General features: G+C 37.4%; 2 protein-coding genes across 8 annotated transcripts; one reads left to right on the top strand and one right to left on the bottom strand.

The window, feature by feature from the left end:
* Positions 1 to 29: 29 nt before the first annotated feature.
* On the bottom strand, positions 30 to 7308 carry grp (gastrin-releasing peptide). Of its 2 annotated transcripts, none has more exons than XM_082140979.1 (3): positions 7186 to 7308; positions 1122 to 1390; positions 30 to 439 (listed from the first exon to the last, which is right to left on the bottom strand). In XM_082140979.1, the coding sequence occupies exons 2-3, from the start codon at positions 1380 to 1382 to the stop codon at positions 386 to 388; spliced, it is 315 nt and encodes a 104-aa protein (XP_081997105.1). In that variant the 5' UTR covers positions 1383 to 1390; positions 7186 to 7308; the 3' UTR covers positions 30 to 385. The 2 variants fall into 2 exon arrangements, with proteins under 2 accessions (XP_081997105.1, XP_081997104.1); XM_082140978.1 differs by lacking the exon at positions 7186 to 7308 and adding an exon at positions 3473 to 4183.
* A 111-nt stretch (positions 7309 to 7419) lies between these two features.
* Positions 7420 to 23400, top strand: znf532 (zinc finger protein 532). Of its 6 annotated transcripts, XM_082140972.1 has the most exons (11): positions 7420 to 7700; positions 7946 to 8006; positions 10771 to 11952; positions 13290 to 15588; positions 16427 to 16608; positions 17279 to 17455; positions 18509 to 18671; positions 19371 to 19679; positions 19860 to 19972; positions 20110 to 20251; positions 21263 to 23400. In XM_082140972.1, exons 4-11 carry the CDS (start codon positions 13315 to 13317, stop codon positions 21779 to 21781), a joined length of 3879 nt encoding a protein of 1292 aa, XP_081997098.1. In that variant the 5' UTR covers positions 7420 to 7700; positions 7946 to 8006; positions 10771 to 11952; positions 13290 to 13314; the 3' UTR covers positions 21782 to 23400. The 6 variants fall into 6 exon arrangements, with proteins under 6 accessions (XP_081997098.1, XP_081997100.1, XP_081997099.1 ...); XM_082140974.1 differs by lacking the exon at positions 10771 to 11952; XM_082140973.1 differs by lacking the exons at positions 7420 to 7700; positions 7946 to 8006 and adding an exon at positions 9638 to 10675.
* Positions 23401 to 24805: the final 1405 nt, after the last annotated feature.

Raw genomic sequence — 24805 nt, 5'->3', positions numbered from 1 at the left:
AGTTTTTTTTACTCTTCTGTGACACATACTTGCGCATTTACTGTTTAATCATAATGAATGGAAAGCAATGTATTTATATATACATAATACACACTGTCATTTTTATAAACCGCAGATAGCCCAACAAGTTAAAATGTATTATATATTATTCAGATGAACTATGACTACAAAGCTTATATGGTGTCAGTTACCAAGAAGATGAATTCATTTATAAAATAATAGCATTAAATATACAGAATGATGACACTGTTTATGTGTATTTCATTGAGATAGTGACATACAAAAATATAACATGCTTATTTATGTTGTGGAATAAAGTGATTTGTATTTGAAAGAGCCAGTTGACAAGTGAACTTCAAACCACAGTCTTTCGTCCAGTTTGTCCTCAGCTTTGGTTGTCATCCTGCATTCTCAAAGCCTTTAACAAGAAGTCCTCAATCTGTATGTGAAATATATACAAAAATAAACATTCTTACAGTATAGAAGAAACAAAGGACAAAAAACAAAGTAATAATTTACTAGCTACTAATTACATCTTCAATAGTGTAATTAAATTACTATACAACTAATTACTCTCTATTGCATTATTTTTAACATTAGACGTCAATTTTGTTGATAAATCCACTATTGTTCTATAATCTATTCAATATTTAATGCAATTACATCAGAAGTAACCAATTAAATTACACAACATTTTTAAGTATTCCTTTGCTTTACTTTTTCAAGGGAAAAGTAATTAAATTACAGTAATGAATTACTTAGAAATGCATAAAACCCAACAGTGATCATCATTATTTTGTCAAATAAAAACTCTATCCTGTTAACTGTCCTGGTAGCGGGACACTTTTTTTATTGCTTTCTTTCCCTATCACATATTTTAGTAATCATCATAAATTCATCAATCGAAGCTTAAACGCTTGAAATTCATGCTGTGAAAACCATTTCTATGCATGAGAGTTAACAGGTTAATAATAATAATAATGTTTGTTCATTATTGCAGACACATTATGTGATATAAAAAGTACTATTAGATCAGAACCTTATGCACTTTACATGCGTTTTGCACGCATTTATGCATGAACATAATGATCTTGTTAAGGATTTAGTTCTTATGTTCTCACCAGTTTGACTTGTCTGTCTCTCTCGTGATCTTCCTCCCACTGACGTCTCCTGGTCAGCATGCGCTCGAGCAGTTTCGGAGCATCGACCTCCTCTGTGCCATCCTGCGTGCTCTCCGCTCCTGTCCGTCCTCTCATGAGCGCATACAGGAGTGGGGGCAGATGCTTGTTGAATCTTTCCAGCCGCAGATCCTGGTCTGAGGTCTTATCATCACCTTCTGATTCCTCTGGTCTGACCTGCTCATCTGTGCTTTTCTTGCCCATTAAGTGCCCTAAAACAAATATAGGTCATTATAGGCTGATTGTTGCTCTGATTTTAAGTAAAATGCATGCTCTTAATATAAATATGACTAAACGTATATGGATTTCATGTGGTTGCAAGTGTGACTGGTCCTATTCCTACCCACTCTGAGCAGAGATCGAACCAGTGTCACATGCATGGGAGGTGGGTGCACTAACAAGGACGTTAAAGACTGCAGCCAGCATCAGTTGCTAGTGCTCCTCTTGAGGCCAGGGGAGTGAGATATACTTGAACAGCTCTTTTACTAGCTGGCCTCTGTTACACTCGCCTCACTTCCATCCGGGTCACGGCACCAATGTGACTGGTCCGACTCTTACAGCTCAGAGCGGGATTCAAACCAGAGTCACCGTCATAGGAGGCGAGCGCACTACTGAGGACACTAAAAACCACAGCCTCTAGTGTCAGTCGCTAGTGTGCTTCTTGAGGCCGGGGAAGCGAGTTTTACTTGAACAGCTCTTTTACTAACTGGCCTCTGTTACACTCACCCCCCTAAACCTCACTCCCATCCGGGTCACGGCACCAATGTGACTGGTCCGAATCTTACAGCTCAGAGCGGGATTCAAACCAGAGTCACCGTCATAGGAGGTGGGCGCACTACTGAGGACACTAAAAACCACAGCCTCTAGAGTCAGTCGCTAGTGTGCTTCTTGAGGCCGGGGAAGCGAGTTTTACTTGAACAGCTCTTTTACTAACTGGCCTCTGTTACACTCACCCCCCTAAACCTCACTCCCATCCGGGTCACGGCACCAATGTGACTGGTCCGACTCTTACAGCTCAGAGCGGGATTCAAACCAGAGTCACTGTCATAGGAGGTGGGTGCACTACTGAGGACACTAAAAACCACAGCCTCTAGTGTCAGTCGCTAGTGCGCCTCCTGAGGCTGGGGGAGTGAGGTTTACACACACCTACTAGATGGCCTCCATTACACAAGCAAAAAGCAAACAATGCAGATTATGTTTATCTTGAAAACACACATATTGAATCTAGTCTGGTATTAATGTGCAAACAAAATGTAATTTGAGCCAAAATAATCCATTATTACTTCCATTCATCATGTCAAGATAGACTTCATGGGATATTGTTGAATACAACACGAGTTCAGTAGCACAGAATACATCTCAACAGAACGAATTCAGACTCAAAAACAGAATCAAAAGAACACATCATATTATACCTTCTTATCTTAGCAAATTCATCACACAAACATACAAAAAGCCAGTTGCACACCTCCTATTTTCATCCAGTTAAGATACAGGTGTTAGTCTGCTCTTTACACCCCATGGATCCACTTTCACTCATCAGTCTCAAAGCTCTTGTGACACTTGAGCGTTTTGCAATCACTCCAGATATACATAATACATGCACTTAATAAACTTCCACTGGTGTGTTTAATCAAGTGGTTTATATTGTTATCATTGCCTATAGTTATACTGATTTAATTTACTGTAAACTCTTAAAGCATTTCTTCAGTTTTTCAATGGTTTGCATGCAGCTCCGTTCAGCAACAAATCTTTTTATCCAGAACCAATTTTGCGTATATGTTTTTTTGGAGATCAAAAATTCTAGAGGTTACATTATAGGTCCTCTAGATCAGCATATTTGTTTCAAAAAAATTACTTATTATCATTTATTTATTCCACTTTAAAATTGATATTTTACAATTTTATTGAATTTATGTTTTAATTTAATATCTTATATTTGATAACAGCCTGTTATTGTACACATCTTACTACTTATTTGTATTAAAAAAAATACACTTCTTGCTACATATAAGACTTTGACTTCAATTCTCAACATTCAGTATTTAAGCACAACAGTGACTCTACGCATTTAATAGAATTTTCTATTTAAAAAAGTAACAAATGTAAATACAAAGTAGCTTGTTTTGGATTTTTTAAATATGCAGGATAACTGCTGCGTTATGTAATGTTACATCAATTTAAATGCATTTACTCGGCTCCAAAACCGAGTATAGCCTAGGCTATAGCTATATATGACCCAAATTTATTGTTGTTTTTGGTTTGGGAAAATTAAAAATAAGATTTTCACTCACCAACAGCCCAGTGATTTCCGCGTGGATAAACTTTTCCAATTGGTTGTGCGTCTGATGCATAGACACCACAGAGTATAACAACCAGAATCATGGACACCACTAATCTGTATCTCCATACGAGGCACATAACGCCCATTTAAGACTCAAGTCCCTTCACCTTCCTTGATCAGTAGGCTACTCCTGTAACTACTCGTACAGTTATTGCTAGTAGAGGCCCCTGTAATGGTGCATTTGGATAATCAGTTCATTTATATACTCCCGTGACGACGACCACTTAGAAAGTGTAAGAAAATGACGCGATAATTTCCTGCGCTATAGAGAGAAATTGTCGTGCCAATGTCTGGATGGTTCGTGAGGGTGTTCCGCTGAAAGTTTAATGCCCCCTCCCAGGGGTTCTGCGTCAGTATCTTGATGGGTTAGGCAACTTGATATAAAATAAAAAAACAGAATGTCATGTTGAGCTAACCTGTCATTATCTCAGCCACGGGCTATTATGCTCCCCAAGACAGATTAAATGTGAAGTGTCATCGGTATTTCATTAGATGTGGGGTAAAAATAACTTGTAAATGGCTCCTTATTGTTTTCTCCTGCAGTTGCTTTATGTCATAGGAAAATGGTGATAAAAAACAAACAGTTGGCTAATTTAACTGGTCTCCCATTCTGACCAGCTAAATAGTGCACAAAACTCCTATAAAACCAGCCAACAGTCCAGATAAGGGGAGTTTTTATTTTATTTTATTTTTATTTATTTTGATGAATAATGAAGTTCCTGGTAATGGACACTACAGCCTAAAGCTGTCAACAGATCTCCAGTTACAAATCTGTTTACATTATAATACAGATTAATTTAAGACATCATAGGCACTACATAAAACACTGGTTGGTTCTGCAGAAAGATGAAAGATCAACATATTTTTATTCACCGTCATCTTCTTCGTGTGTGTGTGTGTGTGTGTGTGTGTGTGTGTGTGTGTGTGTGTGTGTGTGTGTGTGTGTGTGTGGACCTGGTAAACCCTACATAATGGGACCTACAAAGATAGTGATTTTCGACCATGTATAGGGAAAAATGTTGTCCCCATGAGAAAAACAGTTTATAAATCATAAGTGTGTTTTTGAATATGTAAAAATGCAGAATGTTTCCTGTAAGGGTTGTAGGATTAAGGTTAGGAGATATAGAATGTACAGTTTGAACAGTATGAAAATTTGTATGTCTATGGAAAGTCCTCATAAAACGTTAAAACACAGTTTTTTGGTGTGTGTGTGTCTGTGTGTGTGTGTGTGTGTGTGTGTGTGTGTGTGTGTGTGTGTGTGTGTGTGTGTGTGTGTGTGTGTGTGTGTGTGTGTGTGTGTGTGTGTGTGTGTGTGTGTGTGTGTGTGTGTGTGTGTAAATAAAATGACTATAAAAATGGTCACAAAACCCCAATTAGTGCCATACAAAGGACTGCACACAATTATGAAATAAGGAGTTTATATATTGCTGACAGCTTCTGTAAAAAAAGGCATGAAGTGAAAGCTTAAAACTACCTAAAAGCTTAAATATCACAGCGAAGAAGGTACACACAACTCTGTCCATCAATGTAAAGTGCTTGGTGCAGATGTATAATTGGGAGAAGAATTAAGAATTTCTGAGGACAGTAAGCGTGATGAAATTACTTGCCACTTTTCAATGATATCCGCTGTTAATTTCACATCTCTCACCCAGCAAACAATGGCAGAATGGAAGTTCCTGTAAAGCCCACAAACAAGCATGTCATGCCATGGATAATAGGAAAAGCCTCAATAAAATTTAAATAGTGTTAATTACATGGCAAACACTGTTCATGCCTGCATTCAATGGCACTGAAGGAGAACAACATCCCTGAAAACCCCCTAAAAACCTGTATTGTTCTGTGAATTAGAAAGAACAGATGCGCTTTGGTGCTTGTGGTTTCACGTGGATGGAAAAACCAACAAGTGAACAATGCATGCATGCAGATGAGGCGATGTGCGTGCTTTTCTGCGAGTTATCATATTGGGATAATATTGAGGGATGTGTTTAAAGATATAATAGTTCAGGATAGTGTGACCCAGACAGCAAAGCCTAAAAGTAAGGATAAGACCTCAAAGGCACTGTCAGTTTTGTAAACAGTCCAGCAAAAAGCAGGACGGGCAAGGTGGATTTCTCATGCTGTCGTTTACGTCATCATAATGGCTAATTCATGAAATGTAGTTGAATGTCAAAAGAGAAATGCTAGGTTATAAAAGTAAGTGGAATTAATTATTTGAAAAATCTTGCAAATCAAAGTATACTTTACATATATGTTGCGTTAAATGTATCTTAATGAACTAAAATATTTGCAAGATATAAATAATAGATTAATGTGTCACAATTGGTCTAAAACACACAAACACACAAAAAATTATATATATATATATATATATATATATATATATATATATATATATATATATATATATATATATATATACTAGACCTAACTGCAGACAGTATTACCCTGCAACCCATAAAATGTAATTTATGCAAATAAACACAGCATCACTTTCACCACTAGATGGAACTATTTGGTTTCATTTGAAGGTTACCAACCACATTAGGCTACACTAACTAGTCTGGTGGCCTATCTGTTGATGAGAGGACGTCAGTTTACAAGGACAAAAATGTCCATATGGCACTTATGGAATAATAATAATAAAAACCGATGATAATAATAAAAGCCCAGTCACAGCTGATTATGGTAATGTTGATAATGCTCTGATTATTTGATTTCATCATGTAAAAAACAGCATTTATTTGCAATATTGCAAATTGATGTAGGCCTAAATAGACTGCATTTAAAAATCACAATTAAAAGGACAATTATTAATCAAAATGATTCATGGGTAAGCGTGGCACAAAAACAACAATCCACTAAATGTTCCAGCATTTCGCCACTCGCCATAATAAAGTCATTTTAATACGTGGTCTTGTGGTCTTGTTTCGAGATATATGATCTCAGATCATTAACCAACCGTAGATTTTCTTTATCCAAGTGCGGTAAATGAATTGCTCGTATGAGTCGGATCTTTTCAATGAATCAGTTGAACCGGTTCACAATCACATCCTACTGAACCGACAGAACGAATGTCAGCTCGAGTCAGCTCCTCAAAACAAAACCTCAAGTCACACATTCAAAAGGGATCCGGATTAAGTGAAAAATTACTTTTTGCCAAACACCACAAAAGTTACAAAAAAGATTATGAAATCGGTTATTTCAGCTTGATAGTGTTGCCTTCTGTGAATATCTATTCTATAAAAATAAATTCTTCTGAATCTAAATCAAGGCTGCAACAAACTTCACTAGGACACATAAAATAACACTTTATAAAAAACTTAATAAATGTGTTAGAGCATAATATGCTACGCTGGAAGTACGTATGACGCAATTGCGTCATGACGTAAAAGAATCCCTGAATCATTTTTGGAAATTTCTGTTCCAAAGAGCCGATTTGTTGAATCATGCCGCTGTGAAAATCGCAAGGGCTTGTGGGATTGACGATCACAAAAAAGCTCAGCTCACAACATTAAAGCAAGTGAAGTACAAAAAACGATATTATATAACGCAAATGTTCGTTCCATACCGAAACCTTTTAGAAACGCGCAGCAATATATGTGCAAGCTTTGAGAGAACACTTCCCAATAAATAACAATAAATAAGAAAACCGTATTTTTTTACCGGTAAAAAGAGCGAATAAATACTCCGCGCTGGGCGAGATATTCGTGGTGGCATCATAGTACGTTCTGCTACTCAAATGTTCAATGTTGCAGCTGGCAGTATTATTACACGATTTGAGGAATCAATAGGACACAGGCGGTCATGTGACTGCGCTTACATCTCGGGGGGTGGGCAGCAACCTCTCCATGTTACTGCTGTATTCGGCGGGGGGAAAGCCATGCATTCTCGATCATTTTAGAGCAGTGCTGTCATGAGGGCTTCTTGCACCCATGAGCAACGTTTTGCAATGCTTTTTGACAGCACTGCAATGTATTCCTGAGTCCCTCTTTCATGCATACTGATGATGTCTGTCATTCTAGGTTGTGCTGTGCATAGCTGAATTTGGTGGTGCAACAGCAAGAATCATGGCTGGCCTTCTTGCTTTTGATATTTGCCTTTGCTGCCCTGCTGAGAAGAAGAGCCCTCACATGCAAGCTTTTAATTGAGACAAAGCTCTTTCTTACAAAAACCCACAGGTAGGTCAGCATCTGTTCTTTGCTCTTTGAATTGATACTTCTGATAGCTGTCATTGTGGAAGGCCAAGAGGGTTGCTGATAATGGGGTGGAGTGTGGAGAGTATACATTACATGCATTTATTTACCATAGCATTGCTGCCGTCATGGTTTTCTGGTTTTATGATTGGAGGTTTTTGTTTGCTGGACTTTAAATCTGTTGGTTTTTCATGCAATAGCTACATGCATTCATATTCTTCTCATTCCAGAAATCATCAGAAGTGAACCTCCCTGTAAATGATTCAGGGTCCAGGGCTAAAGAATCCTCTGGTAGGCCACAATGAACAACCACCAATGTTTTCTTTATAAAACACAAGAAATTATCATCATTTTCTTTGAATATAATTTTTTTAATATTCCATTACAGTAGAAATATCTACTTAAGGTCATTATTTAAAGTCAAAATTAAATCGAAATGGACCCCATTTACTTTATTGGTAATGATCCTTTGAGAAAATGCCTGTTTAATAAAAATGTATTAATATATTTATATAAAGTAAATATATTTAATTGATTTTATATCTTATATTTAATCGAAATGATGTAACTTGCTCATCCTGTGAAACGATTTCACTGCTGATGTCATCACTTAGGCCGTGCAAAGCTTTAAAAATAACTTTTTAGGCATTGTGTTTTTGTAAACTCGCTGCATACTGGTACGTAACGCCCACTTTTCACAATACAGTCAATTCCCAAATGGATAAAATCGAGTCCCGTCCTGGATTTTTTCTCATTGAATATTGAATATTCAGTCAACAATATTGTTTGTAATAATTAATTATAATTGGAATATAACTTTATCCATTTTTATTTAAAGTCAACAGGAAATCAAAATGGACCCCATTTACTTTCTTCATACATGTCTTGCTCATGTTATAGATGATTTTTTGGACAAAAACGTCTTTGTAATATTAAAAGTGCGTTGTGTAATATTTAGGAGGATCTGTTGACAGAAATGCAATATCATATGCATAACTATGTTTTGAGTGGTGTATAAAGACCTTACATAATGAACCGTTATGTTTTATTACCTTAGAACGAGCCATTTCTATCTACATACACCGCGACCCCCCTTACACGTTAAAGGGATACTCCACTTTAAAATGAAAATTCTGTCATCATATACTCACTCTCATGTTGTTTCAAACCTGTATGAATTTCCTTCTTCTGCTGAACAGAAAGGAAGATATTTAGAAGAATGTCAGTAACCAGACAGTTTCTGGTACCATCGACTTCCATAGTACCGGTATATATTTTTTCCTACTATGGAAGTCAATGGTACCATAAACTGTCTGGTTACTGACATTCTTCTAAATATCTTCCTTTCTGTTCAGCAGAAGAAAGAAATTCATACAGGTTTGAAACAACATGAGGGTGAGTATATGATGACAGAATTTTCATTTTAAAGTGGAGTATCCCTTTAAGTCACCATTTTGCGCCACTATGTTTCTACAGTAGCCCTAAACGGACGAACTACTACAGAACGCGTTTCGTCACTATGTTGTTCTTCGTGCAAAGAAGCTAGCTAAAGTCAGCGAATAAAACACTGACACAATGATGAAAAAGTAACAATAGTATTTGCAATAACATATCGTTTTACTGAAAAATTAAGTAAACATAATTTCTTAACTTATCTTTGTAAAGAAACCTCATTGCTTAAATGGCTACTCTCTGCTGTCTCAGACGACGACATATCTTCCTGTCGGCCACCGTAACTTCTGTTGGTTGCAATTCGTAACCTCATCACTAGATGCCGCTAACATTAACACACTGCACCTTTAAATCAAAATGCTGGAACTTGCTTATCCTGTGAAATGACTTTACTACGGATGTCATCACATAGGCCGTGCAACGCTATTAGATAATGCTAACCAGTAGCCAAACATTTTGTATTATTAAACTAATTTACATTGTGTTTTTGTAAACTCACATTTGGTTCGACTGCATACTGGTACGTATGAATGAATGAATGAAATCTAAATGAATATTGTTTTAGATGGATATACATCAGATTAGTAGTGCAATAGGTTGCAAATGTAAACTCATGTTGACTTTGAAGTAAAATAACAAAACGGAATTTGCTTTGTGACTCATGAGTTCATAAGTTCATGGGCTAGTCTTTCTAGTGTTGGTAATAGCGTTTGGTTGGTTTTGATTTGAGTATTTTCTCCTTTGTTAAGTGTCTCAGATTAGTTTGTTTGCTTGGCAAAGGCCTAGTAGAAGAAACAAGAACATCTAGTGCTTATTTTTATAAATGGTGCCACAGGGTCATAAATTAAGAAAACATCCACAACCATTGAATGATTATTGTAGATCATGTCACTAAAGAGGTTCTTTTTTTATTCTTAATTTCATAATTATTTTTGGGGGATTCTTCAAATATGCCTGAGCCAATAGGATTGAATGTTTCTGTATGCACATGCATGAAAAAACCACAAGCATACGTGATTCGACTGCATTCTATCTTCAATCTAGCCAACGCCATCATGGGCCTTTGTTCTCTAAGCAAACGTCACTCCAGAAGAGCTTCCCTTCTCCCCTTACACCCCTCCTTCCAGTCCCGTCTCATATTCCCTCATTATTTCTCCACCTCTCCACTGCCTATTTTCTCTCGTCACTCCCGTCTTTCTCCTCAAATCTGTTTGTCTTCTTTGGCTGCAGCAGCTGGTTGCAGTCTTGAGCCAGAGTCTCATCCCGCATCCCCCTCCCCCCCACGAGTGCACGCAAAGACAAAAGGCCAGGGCTGCTTGTCAGAACACTGCCCCCTTCCTCCCTGCGCTGCCGTGCATCTGCAGAGGAGAGAGTGACCTATAGAACAGGAACCAGCAGGCTCATAGTGAAGAAAAAAAATCACACTCATACAGAATGGGGCCTGGCTGGACTGACGTCTTGCATAAGCCTTTCCACGAAGATTCCCGGTAGTAGGGCCGAGAAGCGGGGTAGGGCGAGAGCCTACTTTTTCCCTGTTTGTGTGTCTCTGTGTGTGTGTTTTTTTATACGTGTCACGGCCTTTGTTTTCTCTCTCGTTTGGCAGAGACCGGACACGGTTGCCCAGGGCTGGAGGATTAGGGGACGAGCAGCTGATTTTAATTGACAAAGATCCGTGTTTCTCACTGGTTTTCCGGGGAAAACACGAGAGGAGGAAGCAGGGACACTGGCTAGAAGAGAGGAACAGGGACCATGGAGAGAGTGAGGGAGAGAGAGAGAGGGAGAGGGGAGGCAGAGAAGGAAGTAGAAACAGTCCAGTGCTGCAGAATGGGGTAAAAGCGAGAGGCACAATCAAAAAGAGGTCAGGTACCGAGCCTGTTTAAATTCTACTTGCTGTCTCTGTGTCTTGTTTTCTTCTGTCAGGAAACTGTGCTCATCTTGTGGTTTTTGGTTTACACAGTGCTTGTGGTTTTCCTTTGGAATGTGCATCTGCTTTTTGGCTTTTCATTTTTCCTTCTCTCGTCCGTCCATCCATCCATCCATCCATATAAACCAGCTCTGAGCCTCTGGTGTGCATGTATTTTTCATAAACGTCTTCCATAGTCTGTGTTTTTCAGGCCTAGCGTTTGATTCAGCTCGGCAACGTGAATTGCACACGCATTCTGAACACAAACCTCTTCAATAATATTAACACACACTCTAAGCAGGAATATTTTGCAGGAATATTGAAGATTTGATGAAGAAACTGGCAGCTCCTGTGTCTCCTGTGTGGCTGCACTGCAGCACACACATTATGCAGGGTGACCGGAACCGGCTGAAACCGGTTTGAGGCAGACGAGGAGGCTAGGAAACAATACAGTCACTGTGCTACAGGCAGATAGCCGACTGCTTCATGGCAGCCAAAATGGCAAAGGGGTCTTCAGGAGTGATACAGCCCCGAGCAGGGATGTTAGAAAGACAGTCTTTACACACCTTGAGACGGTTATGCACGTCAGGGTCGGGAGGCAGCCATGAGAACTGAGCAGATATGGTGACCGTGGGTCACTATGTGCTGTTATTCATAGTGGTCACCATCCAGAATGGTCTTTGGCGTGCCATCCCGTGTCCCTCCTGGTGGATCGTTTCTTGATGGGCCCTGCCTAGTGCAAAAAGTGGATTTTTTTTCCCTCTGCTGTCAGGGAGAAAGGAGGAGGAGGGTGGTGGTGTTTTGTTGTGGAGGTGGTAAAAGGAAGGAAGGAAGAAGGGAAGCAAAGCAAGATTGTTTGCTGTAGTTGTCGGAACAACAAGGGTGAGGAGTGGCTCATTTGCATGTTTCCACTTCTATATGTTTGCATGTGTGTGTCTGTGTGTTCACTATTATTATGTGTGATATTCTATATTGTTCAAATAATTGGACTACTGCGTCGTACAGTGGCCTGATTTAAAAGGCCTCGGATAGAAACCCGAGAATCAGTTGTTTTCCTGTGAGCGGAACCCTCATCTGAAATTAGGCTGCTCAGCTGTAAATGTGTTTAGGCCCCATACTGGCTTTAACAGCTTAATGTCTTTCATTAAAATACTCTTGTCCTTGTGCTATATCTTTTTCTGTCTTTTGTTGCTGCTCCTCTGCTTACATGCCTTACCACATTGGCTTCATTGTGTGTGGGGAAGGCCGTCTTGGCCCTGCATACCCTGTGCGTGCAGATGTTATTAGCTGTAATGGAGGCAGGGCTGCAGTGCGGGGGGGGGGGGGGGGGGGGGGTAGCTAACCCTACTAGCACAACACAGCTTTATTTTCCTTATATATATATATATAATTATTTTTGTATTCTTCTCTTACCACTTTAAATATTCCAAAATGTTGATGTTCATATGTTGGCTGATTTTTAGTTAGTGCTGATATTTTAGAATCAACCTTATAGAGGACCAAATCTGTTTTAGTTTTTTGCAAAATTTATTATTCACACAATGTGGTCTTCTTAAAATTCGAATTATTTTTTTTATTTTATATATTCCTTATTTTATCATTTATGTATTTAAGTCCTTTATTTATTTCGTTAATAATCTGTAACTGTTGTTCTTACATTGTGTTGTTTTTGTATTATACAAATGTATTCATTTATCATTAATATCTCTTTTATTTATTGCTTTTATTTTTGCAGATTTGGTCCTGCATACTAGTACCTTTGCAAAAAATGCGTAGGCTTAATAAACAGTTTTCTGTTTCTTTATTTTTTAATGTTTAGATTATGTTTTACATGTTGAATTTGGGGCTTTCTTGATATTTTTCAGCACCTTTATATACGGTTTTATTTACTGGTAGACTGAATGTCATGTCCAAATAATTCATTTTTCCTTTCTTATTTACATGTATTTAACTCAATTTGTATCTCAGTAAGAGTTGCTTTTTATAGTATCAACAGATATTAGCATGATAATATATTGATTGTAATGTGCATTTTGGTGCATATATTTTAAATAGTTTTAATGCCTTGAAAAGACATTTTGCACTGGTTGTGGTCATTTTATATATTGCATAGTTCAACGCAAGAATATAATGTTAAAGGCAAGAATACTGGCAATCTTCTATATTTGTAATACAGAGTGTAATATAAAATGTCTTTCCCCCCTTTTTTTTTTTTAAAGGTGTTTAGCTCATTCTTTTAAGACCATGGGCGACATGAAAACCCCAGACTTTGATGATCTACTTGCAGCCTTTGACATTCCTGACATGGTCGATCCCAAGGCTGCCATTGAGTCCGGCCATGATGATCATGAAGGACAACTCAAACACCATGCCCACCATGAAGAGGATTCCCATGTCTCCTCTGGTCCAGATGTTGGGGTTAGTGTTATTGTTAAGAACGTCCGGAATTTTGATACCACTGAACATCTCTCAGAGAAGGATGTTCATCCTACTGTCGAAAATGGACTGCACAACGGTTTCTTGCCTGTTTCACCCAACAATAGATACAGCAAAGAGAGTGACAAGCTTCAAAAAAGTGAAATCCATGGGATGGCAGGAAATATCTCCACATTCAACCAGTTTAGTCCCATCTCTAGTGCCGAGGAGTTTGATGATGACGACAAGATTGAAGTAGATGACCCTGCCGACAAACAAAGTAATTTACCATTTAGACCGAACCCTCTAACTGGTCTGAACACAAAGACTAAAGAGCCTCGTTCTCAACTCACTAAACCAGATGGTCCATCTAGACCAAGAACAAATGGCAACTACAATCATATGAAAGTAGAGAATAGTAGCACTAATGGCACAGTGGAACACTCAAACCTTTATGACTCTAGAAAACCAAGAAAAACTGAGGAGCCCTCCAAAGAAACCTCCAGATCCCAAGAAGCAAATGAGCCTGGAGAACCAGTCGTTGAGTTGAGTGCGACCAACCTCTCCCAAGCCAAGGCCAAATCATCTGCAAAGCTCTCATCCTGTATCGCTGCAATTGCAGCACTCAGTGCAAAGAAAGCTAACACAGAAGCAATGTCTCCAGAATCCCTTGCCACACCTCAAGACTCACCCAGAGAGGCTAAAGAGATCCCTAAGGTTACAGAGAAATCACCAGAGCAGGAGTCAGCTCTGGAGCTTGGCAAGAAGATGCTCTCAAAACAACCCGAGAGTCCTTGCAGTGTTACCAGTGAAAGCAGCAGTAAAGGGTCTCCAGCATCTCCAGCAGGATCCATACCAGTCATTCCCAAAGTCCGCATCAAAACGATCAAAACATCATCAGGGCAGATTAAGAGGACAGTTACCAGAGTCCTGCCCGAGTTTGATCCTGACGTCTTGAAGAAAGGTATTGATTCTTCATCCAATGTTGTCTCTTCTCTGCTGTCCACTCCAATCTCGACTTCTGTTTTCTCATCTCCCACCAGAACAACTTTGCCAACCACAGTAGTAGCTACTTCTGGAGGCTCTGCCATTGAGGTAACTAAACAAATGACCATCAAACCCGTGGCCACTGCCTTCTTACCCGTCTCAGCTGTCAAGACGGCAGGCTCCCAAGTAATTAATCTGAAACTTGCCAACAATACAACTGTAAAAGCCACTGTCATACCGGCGGCATCCGTTCAGAGTGCCAGCAGTGCCATCCTCAAAGCTGCTAATGCCATTCAGCAACAAACTGTCATGGTGCCTGCTTCTAGCCTAACAAACACCAAACTTGTGCCAAAGACAGTCCATCTAACTAACTTAAATCTCTTGCCTCAAAATCCATCAGCAGCTGAGCTTCACCAGGTCCTGACCAAGTCTCAACAACCCATCAAACAAGCCATTTTGGCCCAACAACAACAAAAGAAAGTGTCTCGGGTCCAGGTCCTAACTAGCTCCCAGAGCTCAGTGGTAGAGGCCTTCAATAAGGTTTTGAGTAGCATTAACCCTGTGCCAGTTTATGTACCCAATCTCAGCCCTCCGACTTCTGCCTGTATATCTTTACCATCCCGTGGCTACAAGTGCTTGGAATGCGGTGATTCCTTTGCCCTAGAAAAAAGCCTAACTCAGCATTATGACCGTAGAAGTGTTCGCATTGAGGTCACTTGCAATCATTGCGGCAAAAACCTGGTCTTCTACAACAAGTGCAGCCTTCTGTCACATGCTAGAGGACACAAAGACAAAGGGGTTGTCATGCAGTGTTCACATCTCATCTTGAAGCCAATTCCAGCTGACCAGATGATCCTAGCGCCATCAATAACCTCCACCGCTCCCACCTCTTCAGCTAATCTTGGATCCTCCATTGTGGGAAGTCAAGGGAAGGGAAACCCAACCACAGTGATCTCCGCACCCTCTTCAACCCCCGTTGTTGCTGCCATGCCACTGGATAAGGACACCACCAAGGTCTGCAAATCGAATCTGAAGTGCTTGGAGTGCAGTGAGACATTTCAGGAAGAGTCATCTCTTGCAATGCACTACCAGCAGGCTCCTGAGTCAGGTGGACAGGTGAGTGCATGTATTATTTGTGAAGAGTTTTGAGTCTGAGTCCAGGCCAAGACCAGAAGAGGGTAGAGTCCAGTCTTGAATACTACAACACTGACTTCCTCTTTTATTTACAGAAGTAGTTAAAAGTTGTGTTTAAGGAATAGTTCACCCAAAAATAAATTATTTCATTAATTACTCACCCTCATGTCTATCCAATAAACATAAATAAAGATATTTTTAATGAAATCTAAGAGCCTTCTGTCCCTCCATAGACAGCTATGCAACTACCACTTTGACGATTTTAAGAGTTCATAAAGAGATTGTAAAAGTAATCCATATGAATTTAGCGGAGTAGTCAAAATTTTCTGAAGAGACACGATCGTTTTATATGATGAACAATTTAGGCTTTTATTCACATATAAACATTCATCAACTCACACATCAGTTGTGGTAAACGCAAGCTCACGCATGTTCGCTTGACGTGCAAGAACCAATGAGGTTCATTCAAGTGTTACGCAGCACGTTTGAGCTGATCAATGTTCGCTGATCAATGTTTACATGTGAATAAAAGCCTAAATTTAATCTGTTCATAAGATAAAGGGATTGAGTCTCTTCAGAACATTTGGATTAAACCACTCAATTCAATTGGTAGTTGCGTTGCTGTCTATGGAGGGACAGAAAGCTAGTAGATTATTTAATTAAAAAGATCTTAATTTGTGAGCCGAAGATGAACGAAAGTCTTATGGGTTTTGAAACAACATGAGGGAGAGTAATCAATGACAGAATTTTCGTTTTTGGGTGAACTATCCCTTCAAAGACTTTTAACAATTTGCTTGTGCTTTTCCTTCAACTTAAACAGAAAACCTGCACCATTTGCCAAATGCTACTGCCAAACCAGTGTAGCTTTGCTTCCCATCTGCGGATCCATCAGCACAAGTCTCCATATATATGCCCTGAATGTGGAGCCATCTGTCGGTCTGTCCATTTTCAGTCCCATGTGACCAAGAACTGCCTGCACTACACACGCAGAGTGGGCTATCGGTTAGTACTGCATTACTCTCTATAACTGTCAAGGCAAAAACAAGCTCCATGATTCCTAGAAATGGCTTTATTTTTTTATGTAAAAGATGTTTGTTTATTTATTTATGCAAAGCAAATGAATACAAAATGGGAGATTTTTAACCTCAGCCGGAGATCAGCAAAACTGTGTAGTTATTTTCACTGACCACTAGGGGTGTAGCAATGAATGATGTCACAATATATCACAATTAAAAAATGCAGCAACATACATTGAGGATATGAAAAATTGATTGCAATAAATCATGCATTCTTTTACAAGAAAAAGTATAATGGGAGTATCGAGTCACGACTTCAGTGTTGTGTATTGAACCAAATTGTGAGATGAGTGTATCCACCCCTACTGACCTCATTTTATTCTTATTTCTGAGTTGACTTAAAAGCTCCTATTTATGCATAAAACGTGTTGAAATAAAAAAAAATAAAAAGCTGCCTAAGTGTTTAATTGGTTTTGAGTGGAACATGAAATGAGGACTCGTCATGCTTTCAAAATGGCAATCACAGAGCTATTCACTGTTATTATTCTGCCATTCACCCATGATTGATGCCGCATTAAAGGTGACTGGCATCGATTATGAAAACAAAAAAGACGGTTAGAAGAGTAACACTTTCTTTTTTTCTTCTTTGGACTTAGCTGTGTTCACTGTAGCATCATCTTCGCTGACGTTGCTGCTCTCAAGTCACACATTCAGGGGTCCCACTGTGAAATCTTCTACAAATGCCCCATCTGCCCCATGGCTTTTAAATCGGCCCCCAGTACACATTCCCACGCCTACACCCAGCATCCAGGAGTTAAAATTGGAGAGCCTAAGTGAGTCATTTCTCTATAAATTTACAGAATTTATAAAATAGTGTGTGATTCATGATTCATCTTCTTTGTCCAGTTTCTATTTTTCTTCCTTATTGCTTTGAAGGTTGAAAATGTCTTTTTTTTTTGTTGTGAGAAACCACATGAAGTAAAGGAAAATGTATAAATAGCCAGTCAATATGCCAAAATAAACCCAAATGGGTCACCTGATTTTATATTCTATTTATTACTTGACAAATGAGTAAATAATAGACATTAAATATTGATTTGAGTTGAAGTAATTGTATTATGTGAGAAGAAACACTGTGGCGTGAAACCCACACAGCTATGTTTTTCTGGGATAATGGTCTATTATACAAAAATATTTGACCTCAGAGTTCTACGATAGACCAATCAGAAACAAGTATTTCATAGATCTGGATAATATTGTTTATAGCAGATGATACTATTGGATATTTATGCTTTGTGGATTGTTTTTTCACTAAAACTATCTATCTTCAGTGTTATTTTCCTATCGTGCAAACGCACGCATGCACTAAACACTGCCATCATTCTGACAAAATAAGCTTGCAGTAATTCTTAGTAGTAGTAGAGTGGAGAGAAACTCAATAGGTGTGTCAAATCGCTTCGTTTAGAACTCATACACCACTGACCTTTTCAGGTGCAGAAAGAAATTATGCACGGTGGCTTTAATTACTGTGCCCTCTCTTTGAACAAGAGGCCTGTCAGCACTTTTAATGAAAAGGCCAGATGGTTTGTTTGCACTTCCTGTGTTACCTGTATCTATGTTGGAAACATGATCAGCTGGTTTATTGACAACGTGAGCGTTTAATGTAGATGTCAGATACATAAATGAGCTGACAAGTTTCCGTATGGCATAATTCCTTCAACGCAGCATTTACACTTTAGACAGAGAATGTTTTTGTTTTGTTCGGCCTGAGCTATTTAACCTTGTAATGAGAAGTAGGAATGTACACCTACACAAGTAGGAACAGGCAACCAAATATTTTAGAAAGTACTCTTTTCACTGGCAATGTATTATGTTTTGCTTTGCAGGCTGATCTACAAGTGTTCCATGTGTGACACCGTTTTTACCCAGCAGACTTTGCTCTACACGCACTTTGACCAGCATATATCTAATCAGAAAGTGTCTGTCTTCAAGTGTCCAGATTGTTCGGTGCACTACGCCCAAAAGCAGCTCATGTTGGATCATATTAAAGTAAGGGGGTTAAAATCTGTAATAAAATGTATTAATTGTCATTTGCCATAATAAATTGTATTAACAGGTCATTAAAATATTTCAATTAAAATCACACGCATATATATATATATATATTTATATATATATATATATATATATATATATATATATATATATATATATATATATATATATAATATTGTATGTTTATAGTATTTTTAATTTATATTATATTAATAATGTTGTATCTTTATTTTTGCATTATTATTATTATTATTTTATCCATTATTCTCTATTCATTATTGATAAATACTATTGGAAACAGAAAATATTATAGAGCTATTTATTTTTCATATTATGTATCCTATTTAATTTTTATATTTATTATATTTATTTGATTTTTCTCTTTATTTATAAATTTTTCCTTTTTTATTTTACCCATTATTATGTTATAAATATAAATAAATATATATATGTATGTATATATATATATATATATATATATATATATATATATATATATTATTATTATTATTATATATATATATTTTAATAAAGTACATTTATTTAAATATAAAATCTTGATATTCATTTTAACTGTTGCCATTTTATTATTATTTACTATTTAATATGAACCATTATATTTTTTAAATATTCATATTAATTTTTAAAAAATTATAATATGTTATAGTATTACTTTTCTTTTCTTTTTTCAAGTCCCTGCATGGCACCTTAAAGACCATCGAGGGCCCTCCAAACCTGGGCATCAATCTCCCTCTCAGCTCCAAACCTACTAATTCCATGAGCTTAAATAACAACAACAACAAGGACAGTGGCTCTATCAACAGCCTTGAAAAGGGAGAGAAGAAGCCAGCATCATTGACTAAGAAGAAAAGTAATGGGACAGACCTTCCCAAAAAAGACCCATCGTCCACCTCCTGCCCTGGCTGGACCTGCATGGAGTGCGACCGCTTGTTTACACAGAGAGAAGTCTTCATCGTGCACATGAAAAGAGAGCATGGGAAGGTAAAATATAATGAGAAACAACTCTAATAATTATTACAAACTCAGCTCAGAGAGACCCAGGGCTATAGGAACGATCTGAAAATTCTGGAAGAAACATTATGAGCTTTAATTGAAAGTATGTACATTATTGCACATGTATAGGCATGATTATGATCAATCTTTTTCTTTCTGCTACACCAGCAACTGAAAAAGCATCCGTGTCGACAGTGTGAAAAGTCCTTCAGTTCCTCTCACAGTTTATGTAGACACAACCGAATCAAACACAAGGGCCTACGGAAGGTCTACTCATGTCTGTGAGTATCATGTGTTTCTGTACCATTCATGCTTGTGAACTCAGTTCTAGGTCCCTCATGCCTGAAGGGGTCCCTCAGTTTTCATGCTTTAAACACTTAATTTTACTCTAAAGCTGATCTCTCTTGGGTTTTTGCAGACACTGTCCAGAACCTAGTCGCACTTTCACCAAAAGACTGCTGCTAGAGAAACACATTCAGTTGATGCATGGCATCAAAGACTCAGAGGCCAAGCTTCCAGCAGATTCCAGCAGCACAGAAGCCACCGTGGACAAAGAGCAGGTAACCACCAGACAGACTAGCACATATGCATCTGGATTGTCTGGGAATGTTGCAAGTGCATTAGACAGATGTACACTACTATTAAAAAGTTTGGAATCAGGAAGATTTTTGTAGCGTTATTGAAAGAATGTGCTCATCTAGGCTTGCATTTGATCAAAAACGCAGTAAAAACAGTAATGTTGAACTTGTGAAGTATTATTACAATTTATAAGTACTGTTTTCTATTTGAGCATATTTTCAAATGTAATCTATTTCTGTGATGCAAAGCTGAATTTTCAGCATCATTACCCCAGTCTTCAGTGTCACATGATTTGCTGCTCAAGAATCATTTATTTTTTAATGTTAAAAACATTTGTGCTGCTTAATTTTTTAAGCTATGGAAACTATGATACATTCTTTGATGAACAGAAGGTTCAAAAGAACCGCGTTTATTTGAAAATGAAATATTTTGATTAATGTAATGCATGCTTGCTATATAAAAGTATTAATTTCTTTTAAAAAAACTTTTAAACTGTAGTGTATATGAACATGTAAATGACCTTATGAAGTCGTAGTCTTTTATGAGAGATGCACAATATATTGGTACCATATTGTATATTAGATTCTTTCATTTATTTACCGATATAGGTCAAAATTGCATATTTAATTGTGCACGCTAATTATGAGATCCATTAAAATGCTGTGATGCCTTAAAAACCATTGATTATATTTAAAGTTTTTTTTATTTTAAATAATGACTGTCTAACAAAATACTAACTATATATATATATATATATATATATATATATATATATATATATATATTTATTTATTTATTTAATTTATTTATTAATTAATAATAATTATTATTATTATTATTATTATTATTTTGTTAGACAGTCATTATTTATGAAACTAACATGAACATGAAATTATGATCAGCTTCTCATTATCAACCAGAATATTTAAATGTCAGTGCATTCTAAATATTTTAGCATTGCATAAAGCATTGTTGTTATTTTGTATCCTCAGTTACCCAGTCCTAAACGAAAGCAGCACTCTGAAGATGAGGATGCCGAGAGGGAACAGGAAGTGGAGGAGGCCGGAGGGGACGTGACTCCTGGTAAGAGGTCCAAGAGCTCATCCTCACAACCTCTAAAGAAGCTAAAGATCAATGTCTTCAAAACACAGAAATGCGCTGTGTGTAGCTTCACAACCGAGGACATTGTGAGTTTCCACGAGCACATTCCTCAACACAAGACCGACGTCTCGTCCTTCCAGTGCCGTGAATGCGGCCTGTGCTACACCTCGCACCACTCCCTGTCCCGACACCTGTTCATCGTGCACAAGATGAAGGAAGCCCAAGGACTTGGACGCCACAACGGTCAGCAGGAGAACACTCCCAACCCAGAGGCCAACGACGGCATCCCAGATACTCAATGTAAAGTGTGTTCCAAAACTTTTGAAACGGAGGGAGCCTTAAACACACACATGAGGACACACGGAATGGCCTTCATTAAGTCCAAACAGCTGAGCGCAGCTGAGAAGTAAGAGCGAGGTAGTGCCACCTAGTGGATGGATGATGGTTTGCAAGGAATCATTTGTTTGTATGTTGTCATAGAGAACGTGTTGTATTCCTTCACTCTGGCCTCTTTGTATGCTCATTTGTTGTGCATACGTATACATATAAATATACATATATATATATATATATACAAAATGTATAAATCTATACACACAGAATGTGTGTTTAAAGATGTGTAATATATTAAAAACTGATTTATGTGTATTTAATTATCTATGAGAACACATTTTGTATACTTTATGATAGATGTTTGTATGCGTGTTGGATAGACCTTTTTTATAGATTTTTTTTTATTTTCTATTTTAGACTGTTCTCGTTGTCTTCTCGTGGGAACAGATACTGTCCAATACAGCTGTGTCAGTCTTGGGATGCACTTTCGGTCCTAATTCCCGAACTGCTGCTGCTAAAAAAAAAAGTGCACAGAATGTCACAGTTACACTTCTCAATGAGGCATTTTGCACTCCAAAAGGACAATCAGTCCACAACTTACAACACAAGCAGGAGAAGCATCTCCTAAAGCGGCCGAAAATGGCGTTTGACTGAAGAATTGGTCATGGAATTGAGCCTGAAAGCTTCTGTTCTGTCAATTAGTTGTCCATTTAAAGCTACTATAATTTAGCACTACGGAAGAACAAGACATGAAAGTAGTTCTTTAAATTTATATATCTCTGCCACTGCCAAGAGGTCGTGTTGAATCAATATGTGCTTTTTTAACTTTAAAGTGTCGTCACACCCGGACGATTCTCTTCACTTCATTTCTTCTCAGGCAGCTTGTTCCAAATCATAACTTTGAGTTATTTTTGCATTTGCATTTTGTATTATTCACATACTACAGTGGGTCAGCTTTGGCCTGTTATCAAGAACCATATTTCGAATTGATGCCCATTTCATTTTGAGGTTCTTTGGGAAGCTTTTATTTGTCATTTGAATCCAAAGCCACTTTGCTCTGCAGATATGTGAAAGTATAAATGAAACAAATCTTGAATATGTTCCTATAAGTTCCTCACCTGTAGTTCGTGACACCCCACTCGTAGTTTTCTCATTCATGAAATCAGTAAATCATAAGTGCTTATACACTACACATTGTGGTCAAGTGCCTCCGGCGCTCAAAAGCAACGTCCTTATGTTTTTTTTTGTTTTTTTTAGCAACATGTTATGGAAAATTCTCAAGTATAATGTTCCACTCACTCACATGCTTAAGTGTGATAAAAGTGGGGGCGGGGGAGCAACAAATGCTGCCTTTACTATAAATGAATGTTTTGGTCAAATGTGAATCGAGCTGTACAATTTTTTTTTTTTTTGCTTTTTTCTACCCCTCCAACTCAGCTGTAGCATTTAATTTCAACATTTCACTTCATGATGAGCTCAGTCGTTCTTTTTGTATTTGTCCTTCATTCCATCTCGAAACGCTGTATTTTGCTCTCTCTTTTTTTCTTTGGATATACGAGGATGCATATGTGCATGAGAGAAGCCATTCACAGTGGTTGTTCTGTTTTATAGAATGTCTTGCTGATGTTCGGTAGACCTTGTTCTATGTTTGTGCAAAAAAACCTGTTATCATTAATAAATGATACATAAACAGGAATATTCAGTTCACATTTATTTTAAAGCAGCTTTACAGAAAATGCATGTGTCTTCTACATTACAATTTTGAGTGATCCGTTATCAGAGGTGACTGTGTCCAAGTTATGTATTTCAGAAATGTACATACAAATCACACAGTTAGCTAAAAATTTATTAATTTAAACAATGTAATAATTTAAGGCAGAAACAATGAGATCATTGAAGTATTGAAAACATGTTTGTTAACGAATGATTAGGATATATAGAAAATGTAGCATTAGTGCATGTTGATTCAGAATATCTAATGTTTAAAGTGGTATGGAGTTTGTATACTTCAGAAATTCATTCAATCTCATTTGGGCCTATTTTAATTAGCTTGAAAGCATTTTCTTGTTAGCCGCTGGTCTTGGTCACCATTGTTACAACCGAATTAAAAGTCCAGATTCTCAGAATAAGGGACCAGTGTGAAACGTGCGGTGTGATTGATGCTTTCATGCAGGGCCGCTGGGGTGACATTAACTATAACTATAACTATATGTGTACCCTAACTCTCAAAATAATGAATTGGTTTGAGTAGGGCAAACTTAAATTAAACACATTAGTTCAATTAACTTTTATGATTTTTTAGAACTTTCTTTGTCTTTTGAGTTCACAAAACTAAAACATTTGAAGAAATCTGAATTTTTCATTGTTTTGAGTTTTATGAACTTGTTTTTTTTAATTTAGACAAACTTAAATATGACTGAAACTGGGCTGGGATTTCTATTTCCCAGCATGCTTTGCCATGGCACTCGAAAGGAAGAGTAAATGCTCAAAATTAAATGTTATGATATTTTTGTGCAAGATTAATGTTAAGTGGGAGGTTTAGAAGTGTTTAATTCTTTGCTATGCTAATTAAGAAGAGTTTGTTATGTTGTACAACATGTAAAATTTTCTATATTGCAGTATTCGTTCAGCAATTGTTATGCTATGCTAATGCTATCAAAGCAATAGTATTACCAACAAGTTAGCATTTGTTGAATTAGCTAATTAAAGCTAGACAAGTTTCCTCTAATGAAAACTTATATGTTGAGATCATATGATGATTTAAGTTAAATAAATGAATGAATGAGTTTACTCAGATATTTCAAGTTAAGAGCAAATAAAATGTCTGAGTACAAAATAAAAATATGCAAGTTCTGCTTACTTTGAATTTCCTAACTTAAAAATATTGATGTAACGTATTACCTCTTAGTTTTGCCAGCTGCAGGTTTACAGTGCACTGTAGTGTAAATCTAAGGCATTAGAGAACATGATTCTGTCTTCTGTCTTGTTAAACGTGCTAAATGTTAAGATTCACTCATCTTTCTGCCTTAAATACTTGTGAATATAAGTGAATTTTTCTGGCAAATGTTTCTCTTAGACTGAATGGAGTTCTCATTAAGGTG

The sequence above is a fragment of the Leuciscus leuciscus genome (assembly GCF_965113295.1).
Source record: "Leuciscus leuciscus genome assembly, chromosome: 16".
In the NCBI taxonomy this organism is placed as follows: domain Eukaryota; kingdom Metazoa; phylum Chordata; class Actinopteri; order Cypriniformes; family Leuciscidae; genus Leuciscus; species Leuciscus leuciscus.
The sequence above is the reverse complement of the archived record's forward strand: the minus strand, read 5'-3'. Positions and strand labels throughout refer to the sequence as shown.

Bases quoted from the DNA above. Each gene is read 5' to 3' on its own strand.
- grp (XM_082140978.1), bottom strand. From the start codon at position 3,608: ATGGGCGTTATGTGCCTCGTATGGAGATACAGATTAGTGGTGTCCATG. The intron at 1,391-3,472 runs GTGAGTGAAAAT...TATTTGTTTTAG, and splicing joins CGGAAATCACTGGGCTGTTG to GGCACTTAATGGGCAAGAAA. The intron at 440-1,121 runs GTGAGAACATAA...TTTCACATACAG, and splicing joins GAGACAGACAAGTCAAACTG to ATTGAGGACTTCTTGTTAAA.
- znf532 (XM_082140974.1), top strand. From the start codon at position 13,315: ATGGGCGACATGAAAACCCCAGACTTTGATGATCTACTTGCAGCCTTT. The intron at 19,680-19,859 runs GTAAAATATAAT...CTGCTACACCAG, and splicing joins TGAAAAGAGAGCATGGGAAG to CAACTGAAAAAGCATCCGTG. The intron at 19,973-20,109 runs GTGAGTATCATG...GGGTTTTTGCAG, and splicing joins CGGAAGGTCTACTCATGTCT to ACACTGTCCAGAACCTAGTC.